At 53.2% G+C, this 24,910-nt stretch overlaps 1 protein-coding gene across 1 annotated transcript in view; it reads right to left on the reverse strand.

The window, feature by feature from the left end:
* Window positions 1–24,910, reverse strand: part of MYRF (myelin regulatory factor) — a 41,969-nt gene that overhangs the window by 1,621 nt on the left and 15,438 nt on the right. Inside the window, 25 exon segments of the mRNA XM_041410829.1 lie at window positions 191–293; window positions 407–481; window positions 770–857; window positions 944–1,222; window positions 1,908–2,069; window positions 2,171–2,256; window positions 3,384–3,464; window positions 3,970–4,038; window positions 4,376–4,464; window positions 5,033–5,105; window positions 5,527–5,687; window positions 6,141–6,250; window positions 6,659–6,767; window positions 7,382–7,582; window positions 8,411–8,501; window positions 8,773–8,883; window positions 9,361–9,437; window positions 10,044–10,239; window positions 15,169–15,292; window positions 15,517–15,689; window positions 16,048–16,200; window positions 16,202–16,322; window positions 18,908–18,969; window positions 21,536–21,862; window positions 22,607–22,694. Of these exon segments, the coding sequence (XP_041266763.1) occupies window positions 191–293; window positions 407–481; window positions 770–857; window positions 944–1,222; window positions 1,908–2,069; window positions 2,171–2,256; window positions 3,384–3,464; window positions 3,970–4,038; window positions 4,376–4,464; window positions 5,033–5,105; window positions 5,527–5,687; window positions 6,141–6,250; window positions 6,659–6,767; window positions 7,382–7,582; window positions 8,411–8,501; window positions 8,773–8,883; window positions 9,361–9,437; window positions 10,044–10,239; window positions 15,169–15,292; window positions 15,517–15,689; window positions 16,048–16,200; window positions 16,202–16,322; window positions 18,908–18,969; window positions 21,536–21,862; window positions 22,607–22,694 (3,209 nt within the window).

Below are 24,910 nucleotides of genomic sequence, written 5' to 3' on the forward strand. Positions count from 1 at the left end.
TTAGGGAAAATTCCTTCATGGGAAGGGCTGCCCAGGACAGCAGTGGAGTCCCCACTCCTGGAGGGATTTAGAAGCCGTGTGGATTTGGCACCTGGGGACACGGTGGCCTTGGCAGTGCTGGAAGAATGGTTGGACTTTTCCAACCTCAATTATTTCATGTGTATTTTGTGAGCTGTCCCCTTCTCCTTACCTGTGCATCGGTGGAGTCAGTGGAGCTGTTCCTGCTCACAGCATCCTGGCAGGGATCACTGGAGACAAGGTCACAAAGGGAGATGGACACAGTGGAGGAGGAGCTGAGAAGAGAGGACACCATGAGAGCCTGAAGGGGGAACAAGTGTCCCTTTCCCACCACGGCCACATTAGCCACTCCAGGGGCTCCCAAAGGACATGATTCATGGGCACTCACTTCATCTCCAGGGTCAGGTTGGTGTTCACAGCTGTCTGCTGGCTCACAGGGATGCGGTAGCTGAAATTCCCAGTCCTGGGAACACAGAAAGAACATTAGATGTCACCAGGCTGTGGGAAGGTCAGGACAGGACTCAAAATCCCTGGCAGGCTGAGAACTCGGAGGGGAGAACCTCCCAATGTCCCAAGGACAAGCCCACCACCAAAGACAACCCCTGAGGGAAAGCTGGGAGCACCAGCTCCTCTTCCCATGGAGCAGCATGAGGTGATGGCAGGAAACACCCAAGAAAATCTTGGAAAAAATCCCAGATTTTCCTATTTGCTGCTCACACCAAAGTGCCACCAGCCAGCTCTTCCCACTCACCTGCATGCGTCAGCAGCGGCACAGTACTGGGAATGGATGGCCAGGTTGACCTCCAGGATCCGGATGGATTGCAGCACCGGGCTTGGCCCTACCAGGGAGAGAACAAGATATTTAGGAACGGCAAGGGGTGGAAAATCCCGAGGCTGGAAGGGAAAGAAGATGGGATCCACGTACCATCCGTGCCGGGCTGCTCCGTGCGGGGCCGCTCGCTCACCGGCTGCCGGAGGCTGCGCTGCTGCCGGGAGTTGCTGCGGGAGAGCGAGAGGTTGGAGATGTACTTGGATTTGCCCTGGATGTGGGAGAAGGGGGAGGAGGGGCTGGCATTGGGGCTGCCGAAGCTCTGAGACCTGTCAGGAGTCTTTGGCCACTTGGTGTAGGAGGTGGATTTCCCGGTGATGCCCCTGGATTTGGCTTTGATATTTGTCACTGGCAGGAGGGAGGGCTGGCTTTGGTCTGCGGAAAAACGGGAGAAGGTTGTGCTGAGAGGCAGAGAAAGGTTGGGAGCACTGGGATCACCCTGTACCCATGTCACCTCCTGATGCTCCCCAGGTTGCCCAGAGAAGCTGTGGCTGCCCCTGGATCCCTGGAACTGTTCCAGGCCAAGCTGGACAGGATTTGGAGCTACCTGGGATAGTGGAAGGTTCCCTGCCCATGGCAGGGGTGGAACCAGATGGGCTTTAAGGTCCCTTCTGACCCAAAACATTCCAAGATTCTGTGCTTCTATTCCCTCTGTGCCTGATGGAGCTGATGATGGAATGAGATCAAACCTCAAGGTAGGGCTGCTCAGGTGAGCTGTGCCTGGTGTAGCTTCCCATGACTTTTTGCTGGCAACATGGGAAGCTCCAAATCCTTTCCAGCTCCCACATATCCCAGGCTACAGGATCCAAACTGCACCACATGGGCCCAGAAGTATATAAAGGATACATCCAAGGATAAGGATAGAAAGGGTATCAGTTATCAGAGAGCTTCCAAAGGAGTGGAATGAGGATGATGAAAGATCTGGAGGGGAGAAGGAGCTGGAATTGTTCATCCTGGAGGAGACTGAGGAGACCTTCTCACAAGGAAGACAAGGAGGTCACGAGGTGACACAAACCTTGGAGATGTCCCAGCATTTCTGGGAATCTGGGCTGGCCCTCACCTGTCCGGTTGGTGGCATGGGCAGGGCTGGTCTCCGAGGGGACAGTGGAGGAGATGTCAGTGGGAGCAACGGAGCAGCACGTGGAAAAACAGGGAGGGCTGAAACAGGCCAGCACACCGCGACTGGGAATGCCAAGGGCTACTCCATGTGTCTCATCTGGGACTGCAGGGACACAAGGAATAAGTCAAGGCATGGAATAGGAGCAGCACCCAGTGTCCTGCAGCCCTTCCACGAAACCAGAGCCATCCCAATCCATCACCCACCGTGCTCTGGGGGGGTCTTGCTGCCGGCTCCGTTGGATGCGGCCGTGGATCGAACGATCTGCGTCTTGTCAATGTTCTGGCTTGACCTGGAAGGCAGGAAAAGATGCTGGAAACTTCCTGGGTGTGGACAATGGGGCCACTTGTAGCTGGGGGGAACAGTGGCTGCAGCAGGAGGATGGCAAGAGGGACATGGAGTAAGTGGAGATGTGGAGAAGAACAGAGTTATCAGGGAAAGGCAGGGGAAAGGCACATGAGCCATGAAGACATCAAGGAGAGCTCAGAAATTCCACAGGGAATTGTGTGGCCGTTCCATGTCTGGCAGAGAAAAGTTCCAGCTGGTTCAGAGGACACCAGCAACCCTACTAGAACATGGTGTACATGGCAGATTTGACTCCCATCAGGAATCACCTGGGTGGATTTAGGTGCTTGGGAATCAACAGGCTTCAAGCTCTCACCACTCCCTAAGGAATGTGCCCCTTATCCCTTGAAGACAGACTGCTCCAGACCTTGCTCCTCAGAAACACACACAATCCCCCCGCCCCCCCCCACCAAATTCATCCCATGGAATTCCAGATGTTTCACTGCAGCTATCCAAGACCTGAGCTGAGGACACCACATCTCCTGAGGGTAAGGGAGATGGGAAAGGGAGGGAATCTTTCTCTCATGTCTGCGGAACAAGGAGCTCTTCTGGACCCGTGTCCATGTCTTACCTATTCCTGAGCATCGCTCCAGGTTTCTGTGGGATTAATGGAGCTTCACTTATTTAGAGGAATTAAAAAAACCACTTTGTCATCTCCAAGATTTGTCTAAATAGAGGGATTTGTTTTCCAGGTAAAAGGAGACTCAATGCCAGTCTTCCAAAGAGAGTGTGGGCACAAGCCTCTGGAGCTTCACCTTCATTCCAGTCTAAATCCAGCCCTTATTCCTGAAGTTCCTCCACTGCCTCATCCCTTCTCCTTACACAGCTTTATCTTGCTCCTGTTCTCCCTGCAGGATGCAAGTTCTTTATTTAACCTTTAATTAATTAATTTTTCCATCTCCTACTCCTAATTTCCCTTCACTGACAAGACCCATAACCCTTCCTCCTGGAATCCCACTGGAAGTCTCACATCCCTTTCTCTGTTTCTTGATCTTTCGTGGTGCAGGAAAAAAAAGAGGAATTAAGAAAAGGGATGAAGGAATTAAATAATTAAATAATGAAATAGTCACATACCGTGGACACAGAGCGACCGGAATTCCGGGACCCCCGTGCCGAAAGAGGGCCAGGAGACAGGCAGTGGGTACAGCAAAGGAGCTACAGGACAGTGCAGGGAGACAAGGAGAACAGGAAAGTGGGAAGATGACCAGGAGGACAGGGAATGAAAGAGGATATGGAAGACAATGGGAAGGAAAAGACAAAAAAGGGGAAATCAAAGACAAAGCGTAAGGAAAATGGGTTGGATGAGAGATGAAAGGAGGAGAGGAGGGAGAAAAATGGGAGAGGGAAAAGAGGGAGAAAAAAAGACTCATTATCAGGTTGCACGAGCTCCCAAAGCTGAGCCAGCCCTGCTGCACCAGTGGGATGAGGCTGTTTTAGTCCAGCTGGAGGCATCCAAGGAACAGTCAGCACATCCTAAAAAGAGATTCCCTTTTCCTTCTCTATTCCTCACTTCTTGCTCCAGATAATTCAACCACCATCAGACTGGGACGTGTGCTTGGCAGGGTCCGCAGCTCTGGAACTGTGCTCAGTAATCCCAGTCTCTGTGCTCCAGCCTCTCCCAGGTGACCTCACCCCTCCCAGTGATTCCCAAAATACCCACCCATCGATGTCCACCAGATCCTCCTCGCTGCGCAGGCTCAGCACGTAGAGCGTGGACATGGACACCACGCTGGAAAAGAGAGAAGGACAGGGTGAGGAGGAGCAGGGATCAAGGATAGGGCATGGGATCAATCCACTTCCACGGGACTTCAGCCCAGGAGAGATGGATGCCCCATCCCTGGAAGTGTTTGTGGAGGCTGGAGCAAACTGGGATAGTGCAAGTTCCCAGCTCATGGCAGGGGGTTGGAACCAGATAAACTTTAAGGTCTCTTCCAACCCAAAGCATTCCAGGATTCTCTGGAAGAAGCCATAGACCTACAGCCCCTCGCTGCACACCCCATGGACAGCACGGTCCCAACGGATGAGCTGGAGGGAGCCGATGCAGGAGCCCAGGAGTGGGATCTCACCTGAATGCCATGATGATGACCAGGGCAATGATGGTGCCCTGAAGGAAGCGCTGGCTGATGCAGGCCTGCTCCGGGACAACCGACGGAGACTGCGATGGAAAAAATCCTGGATCAGCTCATTCAGGATGCCCTGGATCAGCTCAGCTCCCTCACTGCTCTGGTCCCTGCACGGATCTCCCCCAGCCCATCCTGAGCTCTCTTCCTGCCTCCCTGAAAATCCTCAACTACCGAAGTCATTTAATGTCTCCGTTAGGAGATAGAAAGGAAGAACATGGGGAAACTGAGGTTGGAAAAGCCCTCTAGGATCATGGAGTCCAACCCTACCCCCAGTACTGCCAAGGCAGCTAATCCATGTCCCCAAGTGCCACATCCACGCAGTCTTTAAATCCCACCAGCAACAGGGACTCCACCACTGGAGCATGCTCCAGTGCCTGGCAGCCCCTTCCATGAAGAAATTTTCCCCAATATCCAGCCTAGCCCTCCCCTGGGACAATCTGAGGCCGTTTCCTCTTGGATAAAGCAGGGAGGAGAGCCCAATCTCCTGGCTCCAACCTCCTTCCAGAGATTTGTGGACAGTGAGGTTCCCCCTGATCCTCCTTTTCTCCAGGCTGAGCCTTCTCTGCTCCCGGCATGGCTCCTTTGGGATCCATCCCTTACCTTGCTGGCGACTTTGTGGGGTCTCTTTTTGTGGGGCACGCTTCCTGCCCGGCTGAACTGGCTCCCAGTTTGGCTGCAAGGAGAAAGGAGGAATAGAGCTGAGCTAGGCAGGGATAGCTTTCCCAGGCAAAAATGGGATTTTCTGGGAGGGAAAAGATGTTTTTGTGGTGTGACAGTCACAAACCCTTTTGGTGCTTTGCCCCAAAACTGGCATAAGCAGGGTCAGGATAAAGATTTTGGAAGCATGGGAAACTCTTTGCCATGACAAAGCCACTGACTTTAGGGAAACATGGAGACCATTTCATCCTGGGTGTTGTTGGGCTGGTCCTGTGGGAATTCCAAACATCCACAAGCTCAGCTCTTTAAATCCACTCCAGGCGAAGCAACACCAGCCAACATCCCAGTCCTTCCTCATCTCCCTGTTCCCAATCTGAGCTGCCCCTTGGAACTTCCTGGGATGAAAGGAGACACATTCCCTGTGGCTCCATGGGTACCTGAAGGCTCCAGAGCTCACAGTTGACTTCATGCTGTCCAGCCTCTTGAGCTTGGCCAGTTTGTGGCTCCACCTTTCCAGCTCATCAATCCGTGTCTCCAGGTTATCCGTGAGCTTGCACAGCTCCTTCACGGCTCCCACGTTCTCCATGAAGATCCGCTCCTGCCAGGAATAAGGGCAGCAGGCTGAGGCACACCTGGACCTGGATGATCCATGCCCTCCATATGTGCCATGGGAGACTGTCCTCTCGATTCCCAGAGCAGCAACCAGGCTGCCACAGGTTGGGAAAGGTCAGGAAACTAGGTGCTCCAGGTTATCCTGACATAAGCACCTTATCTTATCTAGGAAGGGGAGATTAGGACTGGGAGCCTCCCTGCAGGAAGCTGCCAACAAGGAGCCCTTCCCGAGGGAGATGCTGCCAAATTTCACCAGCGTCAGGCTGGTTCCTCCCTGCCGGTATCCGATATCCACCCAGGGCTGCTCCTGACTTCTGGAAGACCAGCCAGGTCTGAAACTCATCTGGGAGCATTTCCCAGGCATCCCACTTTTCCTCTCCCATACCCAGCTCCACAATTCCCTCAAGCCAGCTTCCCCAACCTCCTGGCTGCCACCAACCTTGTTCACCACCAGGAAGTTCTCCAGGGTTTTCCCATTGGAAAAGACCAGGTCCCCAGTGTCCTTCACAGCTTCTGGCAGGATCTCCTTCACTTCCTGAGCGATGACGCCTGTGTGGAGATGGAACAGTGGGATGGGATCATCCTGCACTCTCTGGATACTCCAGGAGTGACACCAGGGTGTCCCTTCCTCATTCCAAGCTGTGCGGGGCCCCTTGGAGACCCTGAAGGGCAGAGGATGGTCAGACAAGGCTGTTCCCCAAATTCTATGGATAGAGATCATCATCCCACCATAGTGTACTTGGGGAAATCTTTTCCCTGTGGGAAGTGCAACCTTCTCTCCCGCTCACCAAAAAGGGAATTTCATTAGATTCCTTAATTTGGGAGGTTAGAAGGCCCGTCTTGCCCACCCCACACCTGGGGGCTGCCCTGGTACAGAGCTGGGTACAGCCCCTGGGAAAGGCAGGGAATTCCTGTTGGAACATTCCTGTCTCAGAGGTGCATTCCCATGGGATGTACCTGTCTCAGAGGTGCTGTCAATGCCCACCGTGGCTGCAAACTCGGGTTTGTAGTTGTAGTGCACCAGCCTCATCCTGGAGATTCGCTTCAGCTGCTCCGTGGTGTCCACCTGGGACAAAACAGGCACATGGAATTCCCAACAGGACATTGTTTCTCAAATCCCCACTACTCTGCATCCAAACAGAACAACCCAGTACGGCCCATGGGAATTCTTTTGGGAGACAGCCCTGAACCCTGTTCTGAGCAGTCACAAGGACAAACACTGGGATTAACATCCAGGCTGGGACAAGATCCTTGGACAGGGAAATCAGGAGACTGAGTCTCTTTGCAGAACCAGACACAGGAAAGAGACAGTTCCCAAAGACAGGTGACATGATTATATCCAGCTTTTCTGGACAGGCAAATCCAGAGGAATTCAGAGCACAGCCAAGCCTCTCACCCAGGCTCTGGCAAGGCCCACTGTGGTACCTGCCACACTGACCTTTTTTTCACTCATTTTCCACCATTTTCCCACTGTTTGCTACTTCTGGTTAACATTGGAAGAGTCAATATTCCCTAAGACACAGTGGACTGGCTGTGATTGGGACAGAAAGAATCCTAAGGCACTTCCCATCCGCTCTACAGTCACAGGATCATGGAATATCCCGAGGTGGAAGGGATCCGCAAGAACCACTGGAGTTCTTCCTGGTGACCCCAAGCCCACCCTGCTTTCCAGGTTCTCACCTCCTGGATGTCCTCTTTCACTCGGACATCCGAAGGGTGCATCAGGGACCCCATGACCTTCACGTTGCCATGGACCACCAGGGCTTCATCCGGGCGGTCCGTGTTGATTCCCACGCGGCCGTGGTGGAACACGGTGTCTGGGAGCTGCGCCCGCTGCCACAGCACGTCACTGTCGCTCTCAAACTGCCCCGGGTTGGAAGCCTGTGGAGAAATGGGACAACAGGGACTGACTGAAAAGCAGGGAGGGGAATGCTGGGAAGCAGAGATGGGGAAGGTTGGCCCTTCCTGCTCCTCTCCTCTTCCAAAAGGAATATCCTCGCTTCCTTCAGCTGTTATCCCAGCTATCAGTGCTGCAGCCACTCAGGACAGCGGGAAACCAAGTGACATGGATGATACTCCTGGGTTCCACATTCAGAGCATTCCAGGCTGCCTGCAATTCCCTGAAATTCTGTGCTGGCCATCCTGGGAGCTGCCTAATCCATCGTGGACTTCTTGTCTGAGGTTTAGGTTTTAATACCTGCTTTCATGTTTTGGAGCTGAGTGCTCCAGTGAAACCCTGGGAGAGCATGGGAATGGTGCCTTTCTTTTCCTGCTCCCCTGCCTTAGGACACAAAAAGGTGGTGTTCTGGGAGAGTGCCCAATTTTCCTACATCTTGTTTCTGCTGCAGAATTCCAACAACACTCTTCCCTCATTCCCAACAATTCTACTGGATCCCATTTGGAGAATGGGATTCCTTCCTTATCCTGTAACAGGCTCTTAAACCAGGTTTGGAAAGTCTGAAGCCAGAACCCAAGTGTGGACAGGGAAAGCTACAAGCAAGGCAGTAAGAGTTTGGAGGAGGTGGGAAAGGTGGGAAATCAAGTTTGGAAAAGACCTCTAAGAACATCAAAGCCAACCCAGCACCTCCACCACATTCACCACTAAACCACCACCCACATCCACACATTTTGTGGATGTGGAATGTGGGAAACAGCCCAGGATGGTGCAGCAAAGGAGTGTGGGGATGGAGGGAGGAGACAGGGGTTTACCCGGACGATGATCCGCTCGGAGATGTGGGCTGCCAGCGTGTAGTTCTGGTTCTGGGCGTGTGCCTGCAGGGCCACCACCAGCATGAAGTACCTGCAGAGGGACACAGCTCAGGGACACATCCTGTGCTGGGAAGAGCAGATCTCCATCCCCTCTGGAGCACTGGGCACCACGGTGGGCTCGCAGCACCCCCTCTCCTTGTGCTGCGTGCCCCCAACCCCGCCCAGACCAGGGACACCCTTCTGGTGTCCACAATCCAAGCCCTATTCCACATCCCACTCCAGCCACTCTGCCCAACCCAGGGACAGGCAGATCTGCAGGATTCTCAGGATGTTCTGGAGGAGGCCCCTGTGTTCTCCCTCACCTCTGGTCCGGGTTGGGTTTGCCTTTTTTCCTCATGTTGTTGGCCGTGGTCTCGCTGAAGTGCAGCCGCCCCACAGTGACCTTGGTGACCTGCTCTGGGGGGAGGTTCACCCTGGAAGGAAAGGAAACAAAGGAATGAGTGAGGATGGTGGCTATCTGGGAATGCTGCCTGTCTTTTCCCACTCCTCTCCTATCTCTTCCTTCCTTAGGTGGGAAGTACGCAGTTTTCCTGCACCTGGAGGCCCTGAGCCCAACAACACTCTTTCCTCATTCCCAACTGCACACTGGTCCTGTCTTGGGACCTGCCACACATACTTCATGCCCTGAGGAACCAGGTATGGAGAGGCTGGAGCCACAACCTGGAGAGGAGAGCTTTTTTGGGAATGGCCATCTTCTGGCCTGCTCCACCAGTCTATGACCTGGGCACAGAGCAAGGTTGGGAATACAAAGAGAGGAAAACAGGAGAAAACTGGAGAGTGTGACACACAATGGAGTGGGAGACCTCCAACTCCACCATTTCCCCACCTTCTCCTGCTGTTGCTTATTTCTGTGAAGCACAGGATGCTCATTCCCACAAGGACATACTCACGTGACGGGGTTGAAGGGCCGTTTGCTGCGGTCTGACTGCGACTGCTCGATGTTGATGGACTGGTTCAAGGCCTCGAGCTGGAGAGGACAATTTGGGAATGTGGCACAGAGCACAGAGACCTTCCCCTTTCCACCTCCTCCCTCCCAGCTCTCTGCCCACCCTTCCATGACAGGGTACATCCACCTTTGAACACCCAGCCTGAGAGCAAGCATTGTCCAAGTGTCAAAAAAAGTTGAGGGTGGAAGGATCTTCCTGAAGTGCCTTTATCCCTCCAGAGTCAAAGGTGAGTGGGAAGCAATCCTGAAGATGGCCAGACTGAGTCCATCTTTCAATGGCTTCAGGGGATGTTTAGACTGGATATCAGGAAAAACTCCTTCATGGAAAGGGTGGTCAGACATAGAAACAGGCTGCCTAGGACAGTGGTAGAGTCACCATTCCTAGAGGGATTTAATAGCTGTATGGATGTGGCACCTGGGGACATGGATTACTGGTGGCCTTGGCAGTGCTGGGGAAAGGGTTGGACTCCATGATCCCAGAGGGCTTTTCCAAACTATCCAATTCCATAATTGTGTGAATCCACACATTCCTCTACTACATGAAGAGGTGCTGTTACCTGTCCCCAGCCACCTCCCAACCCCTCCTTTCCCAGCTGGATTCGCCACGGTCCCTCAGCTCCCGCTTACCTTCACTCCGTGCAGCTTCAGGTAGAAGCATTCCAAAGGTTTCAGGCCCTCGGGGGTCTTCACGTACTTGGGATCGCCGAGCATTCCGATGTACACGGTGACCTGGAAGTGGTTCTTCTTCTGGCACACGAAGGCGTCGTCTCCCACGGAGAAGTTGAAGCCCTTGTCGGCATCCACGCGGTACGTGAGCATCGGGCTGGGAAGAGGGAGCAGGTGAGAACAGGAATTTCCCACAGAAACTGTGGATATCCCATCCCTGGAAGTGTTCCATGCCAGGCTGGATGGGGCTCGGAGCAACCTGGGCTAGCGGAAGGTGTCCCTGCCCATGGATCACCACTGGATGATCTATAAGGTCCCTTCTGACCCACATCATTCAACAGCTCTTCCCATTCAACTGGGAATGAATATGGAGATCCCAAGTTCCAAAGCCTGCCCAAAGCATGGAGCATCCCTTCAACGTGGCTCACTGGGAGTAGCAGCTCAGACTGACCCACACCTTGTGGCATTCCCAATGTTACCTTCTACCAGCTGTACCCTTGTATCCCGAATTCCTGCTGAAATCACAACCACCTGCTGTGGCTGCTGTGGAAAAGATTCCAGCTCTCCCTACGGACAGGTCTGGAGAAGGAGGAGAGGGAGGGAAGAGGAGGGGTCCTGGCTGCTCCATGAACACACACCAGCTGGAAAGGTTTAATCTACATCTCCTTAATGGGCTGGTTTCCATGGGAATCAGGGAAATATGTGGCCTTTGCAGTGAGTCTGTTTTCCTCACCATCCATAAAGCCCAGTCCTGGGCTGGTGGGCCCTCAAAAGGGGGGAAGGAGCTGCCTCTCATCCCGCAGAACACCCAAATCCCACTGTTTTTAATTAAGGAACAAGGGATGAGATAAAGGGGGAAGCTCAGCCCAGCCTTGGATCTCAGGTTTAAAAATTATGGAGTACTTTTCCCCCAAAACCAAACCACTTCTGACTTCCAGCTCCAGAAGGACTGGAGCAATGGCAGATGGACAGACTGACAGTAAGAAATGTGTCAGAACTCAGGAGACTCTGGGAAGCAGGAGATAGGGATTCTTCACGTGTATCCCTCCTTTTTTTCTGGAATAAAACCATTCTCCCCCTGCAATCACCTGAGGAGTTAATGGGGATGACAGCTGGGGTGATTCCAGGTTGCCATGAGTAATTCTGGGATAGCCACGAGGAACTACTCACTCCTTACGCCCCAGGGAGTCGGGAATGCTGTGCCCTGCTCCAGACACAAACCAGGCGGTGGGAGCAGAGCACTACCTTAGCCCAGAGGCACGAGAGGAATTCCCCAACCTCCTCCCAGCCTCACCCCTGGATTCTCCATCTGGATATTCCTGACTGGGACACGCAGCTGAAGCTGACCCAAGCACTCTCATCCCAAGGGGACCCAAGTGAAGCCATTCGTGGCTGTTTTTAGGGCTCCTGAGTGTTCACCACTCTTCCCACTTTTTTAACTGGCAAAGCCCCAAGGAGAGGGAGGGTCTGTCTGAACTTTCAAACCATGGATGCTTCCCAAATCAGAAAACTGATGGCTGCTAAACGTGTGCTGACAGAGGGGAGACAGGCAGGCCCCCCTCCTCTGCCTTCTGGAGATTCCAGGTCTTCCACAATCCCCTTCCAGAGGCTCCTTTTCACTGATTTGCCCATTTTCCAAATGGCTGTGTTGCTGCATCCCCCAAATGGGGATCCCTGCACTGGGATTGATCAGAGGGAAGAAGCTGCTTTTCATGCTGGCTTTTCCAGGGACAGGGCAGGGGCCAAAGGGCAAAGTGTCAGGAATAAAAGGTCTGGGGTCAAATGGATTATTTGATCCCGAACATCCCCACTGACAGGGGTGGATTAAGGCAGGAAAAAAGGGCAGGATCAGAGGAGGTTTTCCTGATCCCAGTGAGGGTAAGGGGTTACAAACTCCCCACAGGGAATTGTATTGAGATTTGGCCAAGAGCAAGATGGCAGAGGAATGCTCATGTTCCCCCATTCCTTCCTTCCTTCTGTCCACCCAGGCTTCCCCATATCTAAACCACTCTTACGATGTAATATTGGGAGACCCCTAATCCAAAGACATTCCTTGATTTCTTTTGCATCCAGGATACTGAGAAGCAGGACACTGTCATCTCTCCCACACAATCTCCCACACTGTGTGTCCATACTGTGTATTCCCTTCAGCTTCCCGGGACACATCCATGATCCATCACCAGCACCCCATATCACATATCCCAAAACACATCCAGCAGGTCTGGACAACATCTCACTGGTCTCCATTCCCTTGGTGAGATCCAGGATGTGCAGCACAGCCAAGTCTGGAGCTGTTTATCCAGACACTCCTACCAGCCAAGGGGTGCAACCTCAAAACCCCAGGATTGGCCCCCAGAGAGCACCAGTTTGCTGGATGGGAAAAGAACAGCACCTTTTCCCGTTTTCCCAGCTCCCAGTTCCAAGGCTCTGGCCTCAGCATGGAGATGCTTCCATGAAGGGCTGCACTATTCCCAGCTGCCTTCCCTCAAACTGCGAGAGGGAGGAGGGAGCTGGAATTTATCGGAGCCCGCTGTCAGGGAGATGAATGGCTCCTTCTCCCAGGAGTAAATTAGGGAATTGCCTGGTTCCAGGCCTCTTTGGCTCCGCTGCTGGAAACCAGCTCATCCCTGGAAATGTTCACTGAGCCTAAAACCACAAAATCAGAGCAAAAGGCCAAAAACATTTTATGTTATACATAAAATTAATCCAGGGATTTCTGTCTCCTTCAACAACACAGATTCCTTGGCAAAACCTGAGACACGGGCCTGGAATGGAACCTAATCCTTACCCCATCCCTTTATGGAACCTAATTTTTTGTGTGCAAAGGGAGGAAAACATGGAATAGCATTAATTGTACTTTTTGCCCTGTAATCACTCCCAAGAATCTGGTAAGAACCTGGACAGCTTCCCATGCTCTCCCTCCTTCACCTCCTTTCTGGACTCTTTTCTTAGGATCAAGAGTAGGAAAAATCAGATAATTCAGATGATTCACATTCCTGAAGCTGTGAAAAGGTTTTGAGCACCTGGATCACAGGGAACTCAAACAGCATATTGAGACTGGGGACAGCTTCCAGCAGAAACCAGACTGGGAATGGCTGCTCCTTTGAAGCTAAATTGGGGAAATAATTATGGATTCCAGTGTGGATGCTGCTCATTTGCTGAGGACACCCAAAAGCAGAAAAGAAGGAGACAATTCCCACCTGTCAAATTTGAATTAACCAACCTAAAAAATGCCATTATAGGAGCAAGGAAACATGGACTTTTTTTGTGTGTTTCTCATAGATTATCCTGGGAAAGTGCTGCACCAGGAGAATGAAGGGATATTCTATTTAAAAAGAGATGTAGATCCAGCTTGGACAGGAGCAGGAAGAGTCCCCTGAGGTAACGTGGAGCTAAAAATTAATCAATCAACCTTTAACCCTTAATTCTGCTAAATCCAGCACCACAACAAAGCCCACGTGGCTTCCTCAAATCCCCATGGAGTCACCTCAATGGAATTTATTCCTTACACAACAGGATGACGACCTCAATGCTGCAGAAGTGGGTTTTCTCTGGCTTTTACCCTAAATCCTGAAAGCAGGCATTAGGGAAGTGATCCCAAGATCCAAAGGGCAGGGCTGGTTTTGTAGATGTTCTCCAGCAACTCCTCCATGCCCAGCAGAAAATGTCATGGAGTTTGTCTCTGCCAATCCACTTGGGGACAGCAGGGTGCATGGAAAATCTCTGGAACTGGGATAGAAATGCTTGGAAATGGCACGGGACAGGCTGTGATGTGTTTGGGATGGAAAAACATTTTCCCAGAGCGGGAAGCGATGAGAAGGAAAAGGGAGGCTGGAAAGCCAAAGGATAAGAGGTGATGTGTCCAGACAGAGGTCAGAGGAGGTGGCAGTGGAATTCCTGCACATGGAAGAGGGATTTGGGGACAGGATCCATGGGAGATGCTCAGCTTTCCCCATCCCAACATCCAGAGGGAGCAAACTGGTGGTGGAGAGCAGGGAAAGGTGCAGGATGGCTTTGGAGCTGCTGATATTCTCTTATGGAAATGGCTTGGTAAACCAGAAGGAATTGTCTTCCCAAATTATCCCTCTCTTGCTGTGGGTGGGGAAAACAGCCACAGCGTCCAGAAGAGACAATTAGCTCCAAGAGAGAATTCCCTGACCTGGCACCACCATGAAAGATGGGATAAAGACTGGATGAGCAGATTTGCGTGGGAAAGCTGGGACTCTGCCCTCACCCTTGGAGTCCTTGGCTCCCATTCCCAGGCAAAGTGTGATCATAGTCCCAGGTTATCCACAGGTACCAGAGCATTCCCTGCTCCATGTCCCCCACAGGACCCCAGCTGGCTGTTTGGAAAGAGGAGGGAGGGAATTGGGAGGGAACAGAGGGTCCCTGAGAGGTTTCTGGAAGCCATCCCACTGCTTGCCAGCTCTTTGTCACCCCCCAGGAATGCAGGGAGGATCCAGAGTGGTTTCCTCCTGAGCACTCCTCCTTTGCGGTGTGCTCTCTCCACCCTCTGCTGCCTTAATTCCCAGCCCACCTTCCCACTTCTCTCTTCCCTGTCTTGATGATCCCAGCCTTCCTCTCTGGCCTGTCTGCCACTTCCTAGATTTCCTAAACCCCTTTCCTCTTTTTCCTTCCTCCCTTGCCCCCCCAACCACTTCCACTCCTCCTCCAGCTCCTTTCCACACTGCTCAAGCTGCCCTGAAGTGGTTCTGGATGACCTCCAGCCTCCCACACTAGGAATTCTCAATCCTAAATTTAAAATCCTCATCTCAACTTTCCTCAGGACAAGGCTGGACTTGCCAATTAAGCCCTCCATGGTGAGCAAGGTCTGAGTGGCTCTGGAATTGTTACCAAAGCTGCTGAAATGTCATCTGCTACTCCTCAATAATCCATAAAAAGTGTGGAGGAGTAACATTCCCAGTAGGAAAGGGACAGTGGGAAGCATTACTTCAAGCATTACCTCCACCACAAAGCCCAGCCCAGGGAGATCCTTATCCCATATTTCGAGTAGGATGCTCCCAGCCCCAGGGGCAAACCAAGGAATGTGAATCCCACTTTCCCCAGCAGCGAAGGAATTACTCACAGCTCCTTGTAGTTGGCATCGTACAGAGTTGCCCACTTGTTCTGCTGGTGTGGCTGCCACTTGATGGACTGGAAGTTGGGGTCCAGGTAGGAGCCGTTCAGGCTGTCATTATCCTGAATCAGGCCTGTGGGGAACAGTTAAAATGGATTAAATCCCGATTTTACTCGCTGCCTGAACATCCAGAGGGGTGGGAGCCCAAGGAAGCGACCGGCACTGCCTGAAGCTTCTGGGCAACACCAGATCCAGGGAGAATCCCACAGGCTGGCAACCTCTGGCAACCACCTTCCCTCCTCCCACACCCCTGGCCCGGCGGGAGCGGGGCTGGAATTCTGGGGGTAAGGGGGGTACCTGGAGAGAGCGCTCCCGGCTGGTGCCAGGGAGGAGTCTGGACGCGATCGGGATTGAGCGGCACCGATCCCATTCCCGGCTCCTGCTTGATCAGCCCGTTGAGCATCTGGGCATTGAGGGTGTTGGGGGGGGACTCGGAGTGTTTCCGCTTCTTGGCGGGATGCACCGGGAGGCTGCGGACACCGTGGGAACACTCAGCAGGGAACGGAGAGTCGGGAGGTGACAATCCCACAACAGGACAAGCGGGATCTCACATGGAAAACACAACATTCCCACAGCACTGGCCCACCTTATCCCACACTGCAGAGTCTGGGTCACTACTTGTGCTGAGCCACATCTTTAATTCCACAGAATCCCAGAATGGTTTGGGTTGGACGAGACCTTAAAGCTCATCTGGCTCCAACCCCACTCCACGGGCAGGGAACCTTCCACAGATTTCCCTTGTTTGTTCCTACCACCCAACCCCACACTTCAGGCAATCCACGCACCTCCAGCTCCCATTCCCTCACCCTCGCCATTCCCAGGCCTTACTCTGCTCCGTGCTGCTGGAGGAGCTGGTGCAGCATCTGGGATTGCTGGGCATGGTGGAGCTCGGCGGGCGCCATTCCCGGCCCGACGCTGTAGGGAGGCATCAGGGGCTCGGCCTTCAGGAACATATCCCGCTGCAGGCCGGGAAAGTGGGAAAGGGGGACCCTGGAGGTGAGGGGGTGGAGGAGGAGGCGGAGGAGGAGGAGGGTGCTCCAGGCGGGAAGGCGGAGTCATGTGACACATATTTTCGGGAGTCATGGTCCGGAGGAGGTGAGGATCTGGAAAGGAAGAAAGAGCCAAAGTTGGGAGTGTCCTGATCCCAGGTGCAGCACTGACCCAGTTATCTTGGATTCTCAGGCTGGATGAGGCTTCAAACAACCTGGGCTAGGGAAAGTGTCCCTGCCCGTGGCAGGGGCTTGGAATGGGATGGGCCTCAAGGTCCTTCTTCACCCAAACTATTCCAAGATTCTATCATTACACAGGACAATGAGGGAGAAGAGTCAATGGAATTACCTGAACACCCCCAGCACTTCCAGGGAGGATTTCTGAGGGGGCACTTTTAAACATTTTAACTGAAACCAGGAGGAGATTTTGATCCCTGAATTTAAATAGATAAGAAGGGACATTCAAATGCGATTCCACCTTTCTCCTCCTCCATTTGGAATGGGATACTAAAGCCATTCTATAATTAGGGTGGATTTGACTACACCAGCACCAACAGAAATGGTTCGGGTGTGGAGGGACATGCAAATCCATGCCCCTTCCTGCCCTGCTCCTCAACACTTCCAACATTCCAGATCCACTCCCTTCCCGGGCAGGGACACCTTCCACTATCCCAGGTTGCACCAAGCAATGTCCAATCTGGCCTGGAACACTTCCAGGGATGAGCCAGCCACAGCTTCTCTGGGAAATCCATTCCAGTGCCTCACCACCCTCACAGGGAAGAATTCCTTCCCAATGTCCCTCTGGTAGAGGGGAAACCATTCCCCCCCATCCTGACATTCCATGCCCTTGTCCAAAGTCCCTCTCCAGCCTCCTTTTTCTTCACCAGGACAAAGCCCATCTGTTTTTCCAGCCTTTCCCTGATATTTGCATCAACCTGTGCCTTCAGGTGTCCCCACAGAACACCAAAATCCCAGCAGGAATGAGGGACTGACTCCTGGGATGTGAGGAAACCACGGGGCAGGAAGAGAAAGTGACCTTATTTTAAAAGCAAGACAAAGCTTCTTCATGCTCCAGTGTGGAAAACCGGCTGGAAAACACATCCAGGGACTGGCCAAGCCAGGCACAGCCTCTGGGAACACCGAGAGGGACGTCAGGGAAGGACCTGTTGGATCTTTCCAGGCTGAGCTGGATGGACTTTGGCCTCAGAACACCCAGGCAGGGGCTGAGTAATGAGGCCAAAGCGCTTGACCAGGAATGGGAAAACTCCTCCCGTCAGAAGGTTTGGAAAATTGGAATGTGTTTGCGCTGGGTCCTCCTGCTGAAGGCTGCCAGGGCAGGGCTGCTTTCCCCCATCCTGCTCCCTTCTAAGGTGTTCTGCTTCCCACTGGGACCTCTCAGTTCCTTTTCCACACACATGGAACTGGATTCCTCCTTCCAGGCTCAATCCTGGGCCAGGCTTCCTTCAGGAGCTGCCTCAGGGAAAGCCCCGCCAAGGATATCCTGCTGAAGGCTGCCAGGGCAGGGCTGCTTTCCCCCATCCTGCTCCCTTCTAAGGTGTTCTGCTTCCCACTGGGACCTCTCAGTTCCTTTTCCACACACATGGAACCGGATTCCTCCTTCCAGGCTCAATCCTGGGCCAGCCTTCCTTCAGGAGCTGCCTCAGGGACAGCCCAGCCAAGGATGGGCAAGTGATGTGCTTGCCCAAGGCATTCCCAAACCAGGGAAAATCATCTCCAGAAATGCAATCCCAGCTTTGTGGGTGCCCTCCGGAGCCTCCTCTCCTTCCCAGCTGAGCTCTGAGCACTCCAAAGCCAGCTCTCCCCATGGAGAGCAACCCGGCCTCTTTGTTATATTTAAGGAAGGGCCAGGAGGAATTCCAGGGATTTTTTTAGCAAGATAAACAGAACTCTTGACCTCTTCCATCAAGAAAAAAAAAAAAAAAGAGGAACAGGCGCTGTTCCCGGTGGGGACTAGGCTGGAGCCTGGGGAAGAGGGTGCTCCTGCTGAGGGGGAAGGGAGACTAGGACAACCTTCCCTCCTTCCTTCCCAAGGAGTTTTTCCATGGTAGAACAGTGAAGGTCACCAGAGGGACCAAACAACCCTCGGTGGCTTTCCTGGGGGAAGCCAGGAGTACCCGGCAGAGACCCTGGAGTCGGTCCCAGCTCCCTGTGCCATTTCTGTGGGAGCAGAAGATCCTTGGGACCAGTGGAGGGGAGGGAAAGGCTGGGAAGGAACTTACTGGAGAATGGCGGGTTCATGGCTGCTTCCCAGAGCCAGGTTCCATGTCAGGGACGCGCTCCCTCTCCGTGTTCCCGAGGCAGAGGGCAGGACGAGGGGGATGGCGGGCTCCACATCCCACCCTGCCACGATCTCCCCGCGCCCACGGATTCCCACCACGGATTCAGTGTCCGTGGATTCTGGATTCCCACCACGGATTCTGTGTCCGTGGACTCCCAGCTCTCCTTCTGTGCCGGTCCCTCTCCCCTTTTCCACAGCCGGGAGCAGAACAATGGGCGAAAGCTGAGGGATATTTACTAACTGATAATCTCCCCACGTAGTGCAGCCGCCTGTTTTCTCCCGGCTGATAAAGACTGCAGAGCCAACCACTTTCACGGAATAAAAAGGGGGTGGATGCTGGATTTGGGGTTTGGATTAGGATTTTTTTTTCCCCCCCCTTCTCCCTTTTTGAAGCACTTACCATTCACCTGCTGAGGGGAGTAGGCTTCCGATCCAGAATCCGGGGGAGAATCTGGCAAAGTGCTGTGGAGCAATGGGAAAAGAGAAGGGAAAGTCATTTTAATCCAGCTTCCAGCACAACCAAGAGGTCCAGGTGGATTTAAGCACCTCCAGGATCTGGCAGAGGAATCCCAGGTGCACCTGCAGTTGATCCCGGATACCCTGAGTGGGTCCAGCTGGGATTGCCATCACTGTCACAGGTTCCACTGGAGCTTGGAAACAGGGACGTTTTGTTGAGCTGACAGTGAGAATTCCAGGGAAAAGAAGTCAAACAAATTTATCTGCTTCGCAGGGAAAGGTGTGCTTCCCATGGAAATGTCAGTCAGTGATCAAGTGGAATGCACAGAGCTCTCTCTCCCCATCCCGGGAAGCTGTTCCTGGCCAGGTTGGAAAAGGCTTGGACCAACCTGGGATAGTGGAAGTTGACCCTGCCCATGGCAAGTGTTGGGACTGGATGGGCTTTACAGTCCCTTCACATCCAAACAATTCCATGATTTTGTGAAATGGGAGGCTCTGGGGGATCTGGGAAGCCCATGGAACAGATTTTGCCTGTACAAACCTAAACTCCACCACAGCTCCTGCTGTACTCCCCTGGATACATTCCAACATCACCAGGAGCAGGATTTGGTCCTGATTGTGAAACACCATCCAAAAAAAAGTGGGAGCTCCCAGCTGCCTTTTCCAGCACATCCATGGCCAGGGATGGCAGGACCAGGTTGCACGTGGTAGCACAGCAGGGACAGGGAGGGAGACCATGTCACATTCCCATTTTCCACAGGAATTCCTTTCCATTCACCCATCCTACCCCATCAGCTTTATGGATGTGAGATAATCCCAGGCAAATCCCAGTGCTTCTTGGATGAAAGCCAGCCAAAAAGCAAATGAATTTTGGGAAAGGGAGGAAAAGCACAGGACACACTGCACCAACTCTGCTCCTGACAGCACCCACAATTCCAGCTGGGAACCAGGATATGGGATCTTCCTAGACCAGAGAAGCCTAAGGCCCATTGATTGGATTCTCCATGGGAAGCTGCACACAGCAGGGGCTAGAGAAGGATGAGGTAGGTTGATTCCAAAAAACCCCTCACCATACTTCCCTCATCCTCCACCTTCCCTTGGAGCATCTTTCCATCATTCCCTTCCCATGCCTGGCTGGAGCATCTATTCCCAGCCTTATTTCCAGGCTCCTTGCCATGCAGGATCTGAGTTCATACTGTATTTCCTATGGATTTATCAGGATTTATGCACCAGCAAGCCAAATCTCGGCCAGTAACAAAAGGGAACAGCACAATTCAAGGAATCCAGAAGGCTGGAAAAGGTGGACACTGCAGAATTCCCACTGGGAGGTAGTGTGGCTGTGCCCAGTCCAAGGGAAGGGTTTGTTGTTATCCACCACATTGTCCCTGAGCACATGATGGGATGCTTGGGCCAGGAAGTGGATTCCATTATCCTTATGTGTCCCTTCCAGGATATTCCATGATTCTCCACTGGAAAAAGCCTGACACAAGGGGGAAGAGTCATTGTGGGATACTGAGGGAATGCTGCCATCAAAGCTGATCTAGCTCAGCTACATCCAAATGAGGTCTCCTCCTCTGACAGCAAGGTGTGATCCTTACTCATGACATCCTGCAGAATTCCAGATGCATCCAGAAGAAAAGGACATAACAAGGCATCACTTCATGCTTTTGATTGCCCTTAAGCTCCAGGTATCCTTCTGGGATCACTGCAAGGGAAAACCCCCTGGTCTGGGAATAAAAGAAAGGTAGATTTTTCATTTTAGCTTTCTGGGATCTCTTTCCAAGTTCATCCAAAGGGTGAAAGTCGATGACTTGAGTGTTCCCAAATTTGGGAATCCCCACGTTGTGCTTGCTGGCAACACTAGAGGGCACAAGGCAGAGGGAGAAGAGCCATCCTGGCCTCACTGTCTTTACATCCATAATCCCATGGGAGAAGGCTGTCCGGGGCCACCACCACCTAAAGATCCAGGCTGGAGCAGAGCACAGCACCTTGGGATGTTACTGATCCCTTCCTTCCATCCCAGAGAGCAGGAACCACATCCTTTCCCCTCTTGGGAATAATTCTCCAACTGGGTCCATCAGCAATCTCAAAACCTGCCCTTCCTCTTCCCCAGAGCTTGTTGAACAGGACACATCCACCTCAGATCCATCTTCTCCTTCTCTGGAGCACAGCATCTACAACATCAGGCCATGAGAAGAACATCTCCCTGCCCAGTGTAGCGAATTATCCTCTGGGATAGTCATGGCAACATCCCAGAGATTGAGTTCCATCCCAGAGACTGAATTTTGTCTTGTTCCACTTTATTCTGTCTCTTCCTCCTTAAAAAAATGCTCCAGTGTCCTCCCACCTGTAGATGCCCAGCAGAGGTATCCAGTACTCTACGATGGCATGGGTGATGGTCCCAAAAAACCTTTTGGGAAGCTTCAGGAGCTCCACTCGTCCATAAGCAAGGACTTACCACAGAGCTGCGCTGCCACACGTCACAGCTCCGTGGGACCCTCCAGGTGCCACCAGCCTGGAGGAGCCTCCATCCCAGCACCCACCCTTATCCCGCCATCCCATTCCCACTTACCCAGGCGCGTAGGAGGCCTTGGGCTCTGATTTGATTGGAGGGACCACGTTGTTCAGGCAGTGGCCAGCCAGGAAGCCCTTGGGCACCACCATGCCATTGTTGTTGTTGCAGTTGAGGTGAGCTCCGTAGGCGGCTCCGCAGGGATTGGCCAGGAGAGGACCATGCCGGATGGGGAGCTGGCTGCCAGCGGGAGGGAGGTGGAGGGGAGCGCTGGGAGAGGGATTGCTCACGCTGCTGATGGAGCTGGCGGGAGGTGCAGGGATGCCGGCGGAGCTGGAGGGCTGGGGGTGTGTGTAGCTGGTGGGAGCAGGGATCTCAGGGAAGCAGCTGAGGGAGAAAACGGGACACCATCAGGGCAACGGGTCAGTGGGACTGATGGAAGAGTCCAAAATCCACCCAGGAAGTTCTGCAGTGCCCAGGACAGCAACCTCAAGGGATGTGTAGCCAGCAGGATCTGCTCACTCTGCTCCAGCTTTAGAGACCAGCCGTGCCAAAGATCCCCACCCTGCTCCCAGATTCCCTTGGTGCTCTCCAGGTCTACTCCATCCTTATTCCCAAAGTTGGGATACACAGGGAGATCCTTCCCTTCTCCAAATGTTTGTAGTCCTGGGGATTTAATCTGAGCTCCCAGTGCTCAGATTAACAAAAAGTGTTTATGGTGCCCTGATGAAGAGAGGGAACAAAAAAGACTGGGAAAACTTGAAGGTAAGAAGCCAGGAAGAGACAGGAGACAGAGCTGGAAATGATAAAGGAGAAAAGAGCAATCCAGGAAGACTCTGGAGAGGCAGAGCTGATTCCTAAATGATTCCTCAAATTTCAGGGCTGGAAACTGCTCAACAGGTTTCCAAAGAAGCTGTGGCTGCCCCATCCCTGAAAGTGTTCCAGGACAGGCTGGGCAGGGCTTGGAGTAACCTGGAATAGTGGAAGGTGTCCTGCCCATGGCCGATGGGCTTCAAGGTCCCTTCTGACCCAAAGGCTCCTTCCCACCCAAACCATTCCAGGATTCTGTGACCTCTCCATGGAAAATCACAAGGAACATTGTTCCTGCTGCAGAGCAAGGGAAGCACTTACATCTCTGGAGAGTCTTCCTTGCTGATGTACTCTTCCAGGATGCTGGTGTCGATGTTGGATGGTTCCAGAGCTCCATTAATGTCGTGGCCTGGAGGGGAGAGGAGGTGGAAGCATGAGCTGGGAGAAGGACAGGAAAGGACCTTGGAAACACCACCAGACCCTTACACAGTCAAGGAACTGATCTGAGAATCATGGAATAACGGAATGGCTTGGAAGATCATCTTAAGATCACCTTAAAGATCATCTCATTCCAAACCCCTGCCATGGGCAGGGATGACTCACTAGATCAGCAGATCCCTGGGGATTGCCAGCTGTCTACACCCACTGCATCCCGGTGTAAAGCCTCATTCTGGGAGATGGGGCACTTGGGACAAGCCAGGGCAAGGACACAGACACACAGTGGGAACCAGATCCTTTGGGATCCCTTCCAACTCAGGACATTTTATGATTCCCTTTGGACCCTTTGCAGAACACTGAAATTCTCCACCACAACCTGGATCAACTCTCGACCTTCCTCCCTCTCCTCTGCTCCATGGGCAGGCGGTGGATTTCCCTGTCCTTTCTCCAGAGGGCTCCTCCTCCCCTCCCTGCCCTGTTCCAGGGAAGCTGGGCAGGGTTTTGTTGACAGAAAATCCTTCCTTTATCTGTCTCTCCCAAGTGGGAGTCCGGAGGCTGCCAGGGCTGGAGCCAGCCCACGGTGCCAAAGGCACTGCCAAGAAAGTGGAAGAGAAGATCCAACTCCCCCTGCTCCGATAAGGAAGTCAGTGAAAGACCATCCTGAAAGACCCCACGTGAAAGCCCAGGAGAAGCCCCTGCCCGCCTGGATCCCCCAGGTTCCCGGGAAAGGTCACCCGCTGATCCGCAAAGGCCGGCCCGGGGGGCTCCAGCCCACCCCGGCCAATTGCAGCTCTCCCTCTGCAAATCCCTTTCATACCAAGACAGGCAAATCGGCAGAAATAAATCCAGCTAGGAATTCTGCCAAGCGGACAGGGTGTGTGTGGATGAAGGGATCTCTGCCTTAGAAGCCTTGGCTGGAGGTGGGGAAGATCCTGGGTAACGGTTTGTTTTTGGGACATCTCCGTGGCCGGGACCTGGGGGACAGGGTGAGGGTGTTCTTGCATGTGAACACGGGATCCATCTGGAGCAGGGACACACGATGCTGCTTCCAGGTGAGCACTGAGGTGAGGAAAGGATGGAGCAGGCAGAGCCTCCAGGATCTGCAGCTGTGCCAGCACATCCTGAATGGAGTTGCAGATGCCAGGGGAGCAGAGGGGTGGCTTCTGTCCTTCCACTGTGACAGCCACATCCTGCCCTGAAGTTCCTGGGATGTGGTAGCTCCACCCTCTTGTCCTCGGAGTTATGGGAGATCACTGATGGCCATCTGTGTGTCCCTTGCTTATCCCTAAGGACCTCTGCCATAGCCCACTCCCAACACTTCACCACAAACATCTCCCAAGGCACCTCTTCAAGCCATCACTGTCATTCCATAACATCCCTGAAACCTCCTGCCAGGGATGAGCACTCCAGGAGGGTGGGAATCCTCCCCAGGCTCCACTGCCTCCCTTTCAGCCAAAAACCCCTGGTCTATAAATCACAGGATGCCTTTTGCAGACACCCACCCCAAAGGCCATCAGGAAACTTGTCTTCGTCCCAGTTTCCAGCACTGGGATCCACGATCAAAGCAGCAAAAAGAGCACTTGGCCAATTTTTGTGACTCAGCCTGTCCAAGAAAAGACCAACCCCAGCAGGTTTCCCTCACACCTCCGAACTCCAGGAGCTGCTCCGTGGTGGAAGAGGAGCCCAGGAACCCTCCAGGAAGGATGAGAAGCCATCTATAGATGGTAGGATGCTGTGCTTCCCAATTTTCTGAGGGTGCTGAGGCCTTGGCACAGGGTGCCCAGAGAAGCTGTGGCTGCCCCATCCCTGGAAGTGTTCCAGGCCAGGTTGGATGAGGCTTGGAGCAACCCGGGACAGTGGAAGGTGTCCCTGCCTGTGACAAGAGGGCGGTACTGGATGAGCTTTATGGTCCTTCCAACTCAAACCATTCCAGGATTCCTTTGCTTCCTTGAAGTCACCTTGAGGAGGGCGAGATAAGCCCAGTGACGCGAGAGGTGCGTCAGGGCTGGAGGGGAGATGTGGCTGCCCATCAGAAATCAAGGACCTTCCTCTGCTGCAGGACAGTGGGATTTGCACAAATCCAGGGGTATCAGGGCAGGGACAAGGAATGTCCCACGGCCCGGAGCTTCCATGCAGCCAGGCTCTTACCAAAGCCAGCTTAGGTGATTAATTAAAAGCTAATACTGC

Source organism: Onychostruthus taczanowskii, unplaced genomic scaffold (assembly GCF_017590055.1).
Source record: "Onychostruthus taczanowskii isolate IOZ18803 unplaced genomic scaffold, ASM1759005v1 scaffold101, whole genome shotgun sequence".
In the NCBI taxonomy this organism is placed as follows: domain Eukaryota; kingdom Metazoa; phylum Chordata; class Aves; order Passeriformes; family Passeridae; genus Onychostruthus; species Onychostruthus taczanowskii.